We start from the raw sequence: 8770 nt of genomic DNA, 5'->3' as shown, positions 1-8770 counted from the left end.
TTGCTCCTGTCATAACTACTATGGTCACTAGAGGACACCGCCACTAGAAATCTAAATATAGGTCAGGACAGTCCTGATAAAACTGCTGTACCTCTGCATCGACCCAACTCTTTCCCTTGAAGTTGAAGCTGAAACAGCGAGAGCCGAACTGAGTCCATCCAGGAGGGCAGGGACCTTCAACACAATGTTGGAATAAAGAGAAAGTTAGATTCTTGTTACGTAGCAGTTTGTATTTTTTGTTGTGTGTGTTTGTTCCTCCTCCCTCCCTTCTCCAGCTAGTTGGTTATTGCTTGTGCTCACTCAGCTCCCTGGATAAAGGAGGGAGGAGACCTTCATTGTGCCGGCCGGCAGCAGACTACGCTGAGTGAAGCAGGTGAAGTTGATCGACCTCTGCCTGTCCGTAACAAGCTCGCTTTTTCTTTTGTTTGTTAACTTCTGTGAGGCAGTGTTGCATGTCTTCTGTTTGTATTATTAATACATTGTATAGATAATTTAGCTACAAGTTCCTCCCATCTTTCCTTCAGAAACCTAACATTTTGTTTTCCCTAATCTCTACCAGGACGTAATATTTCTTTCCGCGTGATGCAATCAGTCAAGAGCAGACGTACGGGAAGTTAAAGAAGAAATCCGGTTGATTTCAACACGTAGCTGTTGTTTGTAAATTAGGAGTGCTGTCAGTAGCAAGAAAAACGAAAACAATCGGTGCTGCCTACTCCGTGTTATCCTCCTGCTAGAGTTAGCACCCAGGAGGCTTAAACAGGGCAAGTTTTAAACATGCTTTTAGCCTCTTAACATGTTCGAAATGTCATTACAAGTGCCTACCCATGTGAAGTGATTCCTCCCGAGTGAACACAGTGAATCTGACTCCAGTAGATGTCGTATTGTAGTTTGTAGATGGTCCCTAAGCACTTGTCTTGCCGTCTCAATACCGGAACTACACAGAGCTGAATTATTACAACTTTTACGCATTTCTTTCAGATCTACTGCAGTCAGATTCACTGTGTTCACTCGGGAGGAATCACTTCACAAGGGTGGGCACTTGTAATGACATTTCGAGCATGTTTAGAGGCTAAAAGCACGTTTAAAACCTGCCCTGTTTCAGCCTCCTGGGTGCTAACGCTAGCAGGAGGATAACACGGTGTAGGCAGCACCGATTGTTTTAGTTTTTCTCGCTACTGACAGCACTCCTAATTTACAAACAACAGAGCTACGTGTTGAAATTGACCGGAATTCTCCTTTAACATCTGGGTGTACATCCAGGGACAGCGAGGTCAATGGCCTTATGTGGTACCTAATGTTAAACGCGTGATGTACTGGTATGGACTCCATCCTCCCAAATGTATAAATGACTTACATGGTAGAGAATGTCTTCAGTTCCTCTGCAGAGTAACTCAGGTCTTTGGTTGAATTAAGATCTTATGTTTTGCAACATCTTGGTCTCCCTGAAAATTCCTTGATTAGTAAAATCAAGGCAGTGAAAAAACTAAGACAAACCAACATGGAGAAGAGAGGAAGGAGGCGCACACACACACACACACACACACACACACACAACAAACAGTACCACCCCCTATGTAACATTATACGAACAAACAAGTCAAATACAATCAGAGCAACAAGTCAGAGATACTGTACTGACCTGGGTCGGAGATTTGTCCATAACACTGTGATCACAAAAAGACATTCCTGAATCAGTCTGAATCTTGAAATATTTAAACACGAGCAGTCTAATTACAAGACTACTCAACTCAACTTTATTTATATAGCACCTTTGATACAAACATGCAGCCCAAAGTGCTTCACAGAACAAACTTATCTAATGTTTCAGCTTACAGTTTGCACTCAGCCTACATTAAAACTAGTAACATTATTTAATAACTGTCTCATAATCTTACAGGTTGGGAAACCACTGCATTATACTGCATGTGCAACACATAGAGTTGTTTTTTAAATTAATAGTTGCATAGTTTTTACTTACAGATGGAGCCAACAGTCCGATGGACAAACAGAGCAACAAAGCAAACGGAAAGCCTGATGCCATCTGTGGAAAGACGTTAAACAAAGTCAACATACTGCAGACAAGGACATAAATGCAGACAATTAATGACTGTGATCAAGTATCCTGCTAGTTATAAGTGTATTATATAATATAAATATGGTTTGATATTTAGATTAATATTATATATATATAATGACATAAAGTGTCCTCAAAATATAAAATGTCCTCTTGATGAAATTGTGATAATAAATTGAAATATAATTACCTCTGCTGAGGTGATGAGTGGCTGACACAGAGAAGAACAAGCTGATGACTGTCAGTAAAGGAAGATATTCCCGCTTTATATAGTTTATCAACGCACCACAAGAGAGTACGTCTACGCCTGCATGACCCTTCTAGTTACGCCCCTCTATTCCAGTTGAGAGAGACCCTTATCAAGCCACGTGGCATCTGAAAATCTTGATACCTAAAAAACATGCTTGAATTAATGATCACCATGGTGATGCTTGGAAAGGATCGAGCAACAAGTAAACACTTGTTACATAAATTATGTTCCAGTTAGAGGTGAAACATTAACAAATTGCAGCCTACATGCCAACATTCTTGTACTTTAATCAAGTATTGCCTTTTTTCAATGAATACTTCTACTCCACCAAAATTCAGAGGGAAATATTGTACTTTTCACTGCACTACATTTATGTGACACAGTTACCTTTTACATTAAAATACGATATAAAGCTGTACTTATACTACTAATCTACACAGTAGTATACTAGTAGTATATTGCTTTGGGTTGGTATTGTAACACTAATGGCTGATGTCACATGCCTGTTGTTCAATAGAAGAAGATTAGATTTATTCCAATTAATTTTATAGCCGGAGATTGAGCCAAATTCATTGAAGGTCTTAAGAATTTTTGGAATAGAGTCCTCAAGATCAGAGATGTACAACAAAATATCATCTGCAAATAATGATATTGAGCTGTTATTGGATTTAATCTGGACATTACATATTTTATTTTGCCTTATGGCTTGGGCTAACGGTCCAAGATACAACAGCTGCCCTTTGGCTTCAATTTGTACAGTGGGAAGAAGTGGAGAGGAGAGTTTTTTGGCTTCATGCGCCACTGAGCAACTCTTAAAGGAATGAAACAATTTCAAACAATATATATAAAAAGTGTGTATTGGAAATAGTAACTAACCTCGCCTTTACGATTGCTTGGAAATATGTTTAAAAACTGTGAAAAATTGTGGCTGGGGTTAGCTCAGTGGGTAGAGCGGGCACACAGATGTAGCGGTTTATTCCTCGATGCAGAAGGTCCATGGTTCGAGTCCGACCTGTGATGGTTTTCCTGCATGTCTCTCCCCTTTCATATCTCAGCTGTCCTATCCATTAAAGGCAGAAATGCTTAAAAAAAAAACAGTGGAACAGTTAAACAAATAAACAGTGAAAACACCTTGAACTGTAAAATTTCCTTTAATCATAATCGCAGCATTTATCCAATGACCATCTAGTTTCGAAGCACTGAAAAAAAACTGTTCAAAGCAGCCCTATTGAGGTCCATGGACTCCAGGCTTCAATGGGGAAATGCACTGTGACACTACGGGAATGTATGAGAAGGAAATTGAGTCAGGCGACCTGCTTTATGTAGCTGATTCTGAACAAACTTTGTCTTCAAAATGAACGTGTTCTAATGCATTTTTAGTCAATAAAATGTTAACACAATAGTACATATTTGACCATTATTGTTTTTACATTTTAGGGGAAGCTGAGCTTCCCTTGCAGTCTTAAAGAAATTGCCTCTGTTCTGTACATTTTATCCACCCGAGTCCAGAAATGTCCCTGCCATTTGGGAAACAGTCTGACAACAGGGTCAATACTATGCAAACATGTACAATGTGTCCAACTGAGTCCAAATATGAACCTGACCAGCCCGGTCTCACAGAATTCTGTGAAATGATCACGAACTGTTAACACCGCATTACATGGTGGTGGCACGGAATGTGTGAAAAATCCGCGTGGCCACTACGGAAAACAATGCCAATGTAAAGTCAATGAGAAGATGACGTAGCATAAGGAGCAACTACGGTAGCGAGTAGTATGAAAGGCCGAAAATCTGCATGGGGTGGCGGATGGGTCAAACACAGGACTTTCACCCAGGAGACCGGGGATCGTGTCCCGAATGTCACTTTTCCTAAACCCAACCATAACCATCCCATTTTTCTTTTCCCAAACCCAACTGTCCCATTGTTGTCCCGCGTCCCGTTATTGTTTTCCTAAACCCAACCATCCCGTTGTTGTCCCGCGTGTCATGGAAACGTAAGCCCACCCACGACCTTTTCCTTAACTTAAGGGGCCGTGTTCACTTCACGGAATTCTTCTGTGGGCTCATCACAGAGTTTTTTGCGATTCTGTGAAACTGCCACAGATTTTGAGTGAAGGGGCCGTGTTCATTTCACAGAATTCTGTGAGATCAAGTTGCCCTGACAAATGGGAAACACACTGACAAAAGGTTCATTACTATGCAAACATGTACAAAGTGTCAAACAGAGTTCAATATGACCCTGACAAATGGGAAACACACTGACAAAATGGTCCTTACTATGCAAACATGTACAATGTGTCCAACAGTACACTTTTATTGTGAAGAATTATGTGTTAAGTCTCATTAATTTCAATACAGAATTTTGATGTTAAATCTACTTGGTATCTTTGTGAACTGTGCGGATAGTCGATTGGAAATTAACCCTTTGAACTCAATAGAGATGGGCCTTCAGTGCCTACATTGGTATTTTAGCTCATTGTGATGTTATTTCTTGGAGTATATTCAAATTTTTCATATCCCTTAAATCAGTACACTAAAAGGATATGTAAGTCAACAACAACCATAATAATTAATAAAACAAAAGTTGGACATGTGTTTTCAAATGTTCCTAGATAAACTCACAAAACATTGATTCAGAAGATTTCTAAATGTAGAGACAAAATCAATCCAAGGCCACACTCTTTACACACACACACACACACACACACACACACACACACACACACACACACGCACGCATACACACGCACACACACACACACACACACACACACACACACACAGTCTGTGCACCCTAAACTTTACCTGGAGGCAGAGCCATATTAAATGGAAAGATTAGTTGTCACTATACGTTTCAAAATGTTGCACCAATGTGCTCTCTCAGATTCTACCTGCCATGCTAAATTTGAGTCTATTCTTGAATTTTTATTTTCCAAAAGATGAGCCTAGCACTGCGATGGTCCACAGAATTTCCATGTTCATTTAAGCAGCGACTGACTTGCCATTGGTCAGGCGGATGTGTGGGCGGGATATTGATCCACCACTCGATCACTGATTTGGTTGGTATTGTAACACTAATGGCTGATGTCATATGCCTGTTGTTCAATAGAAGAAGATTAGATTTATTCCAATTAATTTTATAGCCGGAGATTGAGCCAAATTCATTGAAGATCTTAAGAATTTTTGGAATAGAGTCCTCAAGATCAGAGATGTACAACAAAATATCATCTGCAAATAATGATATTGAGCTGTTATTGGATTTAATCTGGACATTACATATTTTATTTTGCCTTATGGCTTGGGCTAACGGTCCAAGAGAGATCGCAAACAGCTGCCCTTGGGCTTCAATTTGTACAGTGGGAAGAAGTGGAGAGGAGAGTTTTTTGGCTTCACGTGCCACTGAGCAACTCTTATAGGAATGAACGGGGCTCCATATATAACGCTGTATCCAGTTCTCTTAATACATCGATGTTCAGAAAGCAAATGTCTGTATCAGTTAGATCGGACGTTAAGCGGTCTATACGCTGCCAACTCCCGGGGACAAAACTGTCTAGAGAATTCAGAGCGAGCAAGTTGGGATGTTAATATGTAAGTGTTGTCACAATTTAGTGCGTGGCAGGCCAGGGTAGGTCACTTCGGCTACTAGCCAAAAAGCTAAACAAAGGATGATAGAGAGAGGAATACTTTCAACAGCTGGAAGTATTGTCATTATATAAAAGCTTTGATAATCCAACATGTATAGGACAATAGGCCTGTGTACAGCCTGAATGCAGAATGTTTGCAGTTAAGCACTTTGGCTGATTGTTGAGTCCTCCTGTAAGGTTAATTATTGTTCCAATAAAGTAGAATTAACATGTTATACTAAGTATTAAGTAAGATCATTGTAATACTTTTTAAAGAGTAATAAGAAAAAAGTAAAATATTACACTCCCTGAGTAACTTGCCCAAGATCGATCTGATGATAAGGACTCTGTTTGAAAAATTTCAATCTGGTTTCAGATCATGTCACAGCACTGAGTCTGTACTGTTGAGAAGACACAATGATATTGCCTCGTCTGTAGATGCCGGGAATCCTGCTGTTTTAGTGCTTTTGGACCTCACAGCGGCGTTTGATACAGTGGACCATGCAGTCCTCCTCTCTTGCCTTGATCATTGTGTAGGCATCTGAGGCTCGGCACTTCAATGGTTTAGCTCCTATTTGGCAAATAGGAGCTTCTCTGTCATGATTGGTCACCTCTCCTCGTCAGCTGCTCCTCTCTCTTGTGGGGTACCCCAGGGTTCAATTCTTGGCCCCATTCTGTTTTGTTTGTTGCCTTTAGGGGATATTATAGGAAAACATAACCTGTCTTTTCATTGTTATGCAGATGATTTTCAAATTTATTTGCCTATGAAACCGAATGACAGTGTCGCACTAAACTCCCTGCTTAGCTGTATTAATGATATTAAGTTGTGGCTTTCACAAAACTTTCTTAACTTGAACGAAGCTAAAACTGAGTGTATTATCTTCAGTACTTCATGCACGCCAAACGGTCCAGCTTTGAGTTTGGGAGCTCTGGCTTCATACCTTAAGCCAGCTGTCAAAAATTTGGGGGTTACTTTTGATCCGGTGGTGAGACGGCAAGACGAGTGCTTCGGGACTGTCTACAAACACAGAAAAGAGATACAAAAATATCTTAAGTAAAAGTAAGTGCTGTAGTACAACTAGCAGGAGACATGTTATAATTGAGGTAAGTTTGGAGACACTATCTTATTTAATCATTTAATCAATAACTATTTTTGTTGTATCTCTTTTCGGTGTCGTAGTTTGTAGATGGTCACGAAGCACTCGTCTTGCCGTCTCACCACCGGAACACCGGAACTAAACAGAGCTGAATTATTACAACTTTTATGCATTTCTTTCACATCTACTGCAGTCAGATTCACTGGGTTCACTCGGAAGGAATCACTTCACATGGGTAGGCACTTGTAATGACATTTCGAACATGTTAAGAGGCTAAAAGCACGTTTAAAACCTGCCCTGTTTCAGCCTCCTGGGTGCTAACGCTAGCAGGAGGATAACACGGTGTAGGCAGCACCGATTGTTTTCATTTTCCTCGCTACTGACAGCACTCCTAATTTACAAACAATAGAGCTACGGGTTGAAATCAACTGGAATTCTCCTTTAAGCTCTTCCTTAACAGGCATGCTCTAGAAAAGGCAATTCATGCTTTTATTAGTTCACGGTTAGATTACTGTAATGCTCTTTATGTTGATCTGAATCAAACCTCCATCTCACGACTTCAACTTGTGCAAAATGCTGCTGCTCGCTTTTTAACATACATCTAGATGTGCACACATCACCCGCGTTCTCTACACCCTACATTGGCTCCATGTGTGTTTTAGAATTGATTTTAAGATTTCATTGTTTATTCTGGCCCCGGAGTGTTTGTCTGAGATTTTAACCCTGGGTGAGCACAACCGGTCACTGTGGTCTTCAAATCCACTGGTTTTAGAAGTCCCAAGGTCTAGGTATAAACGATGGGGTGATCTGCCCCGAGACTCTGGAACAGGTTACCCCTGATATTCACACTATTATAGATGTAGCTCTTTTTAGATCCAAACTCAAAACCTATTTGTTTAGAATGGCTTTTAATACGTAGTAGTGGTGTGACAGTTTCTCTCTCTTCCTGTTTCTATGTAACCTTTTCTGATTTTACTGTTTTCTATGTTTCATTCTTTTTATTGTATGATATGTTGTTTTATTCTTGGTTCCTGATGTAAAGCACTTTGGATACCTGCTGGTTGCTGTAAAGTGATATATAAATAAATGTTGATTGATTAAACCAGCTTAGTGTGATTCTTTTAATGTCAATTAAATGTTCCAGTCTCTATATTAATGTAATAGGATGTGATGGTCAATGTCGCATGCAGCATTAAGATCTAATAAGACAAGTACGGAGACAAGTCCTTTCTCTGAAGAAGTTAGAAGGCAATTTGTCATTTTCACCAGTGCCGTCTCTGTGCTATGATGTTCTGTAAATCGTGACTGAAAATCTATAAACTATTGTTATGTATAAATTAACCTAACTGATTAGCGAGTACCTTCTCAAGGATCAGAGAGAGAAAGGGGAGATAAGATATAGGTCTGAAGTTGACCTCTGGATCAAGAGTGTATTTTTAAGCAGAGGTTTTATCACAGCTACTTTAAATGACTGTGGTACATAACCTGGTCAAAATGTTGCTCAAGTAAAAGTATTAGGAAAATATTCTTCAAATCAAAAGTCATCATCATAATCAATATGCACAATAGCTCCTCTCAAAGTGTTATATTATAATAGAAAATCGTATTTTCTGTATCAAGTAAGAGCATTTCAATGTAATTTATTAACGTGGAGTCAATTTAGTTAGATACTTTGTATACGGCTGTCACCCTACTGGACTCTTGCTCTGCATCCCGGTGACAATTT

General features: G+C 39.7%; 1 protein-coding gene across 4 annotated transcripts in view; it reads right to left on the bottom strand.

The window, feature by feature from the left end:
• LOC116046602 (galactose-specific lectin nattectin-like) overlaps positions 1 to 8770 on the bottom strand; it is a 253084-nt gene that overhangs the window by 1573 nt on the left and 242741 nt on the right. Inside the window, exons 1-4 of one of the 4 annotated variants that reach the window (XM_031295004.2) lie at positions 2265 to 2315; positions 1979 to 2041; positions 1640 to 1664; positions 92 to 174 (exon numbers count right to left, since the gene is read on the bottom strand). In XM_031295004.2, the coding sequence (XP_031150864.1) occupies positions 92 to 174; positions 1640 to 1664; positions 1979 to 2041 (171 nt within the window). In that variant the 5' untranslated portion in view covers positions 2265 to 2315. Of the gene's footprint in view, positions 1 to 91; positions 175 to 1639; positions 1665 to 1978; positions 2073 to 2264; positions 2316 to 8770 lie in introns of those variants that run through there. The other 3 variants (XM_031295003.1, XM_036004128.1, XM_031295002.2) reach the window with 3 other exon arrangements.

The sequence above is a fragment of the Sander lucioperca genome, chromosome 8 (assembly GCF_008315115.2).
Source record: "Sander lucioperca isolate FBNREF2018 chromosome 8, SLUC_FBN_1.2, whole genome shotgun sequence".
NCBI classification, from domain to species: Eukaryota; Metazoa; Chordata; class Actinopteri; order Perciformes; family Percidae; genus Sander; species Sander lucioperca.
The sequence above is the reverse complement of the archived record's forward strand: the minus strand, read 5'-3'. Positions and strand labels throughout refer to the sequence as shown.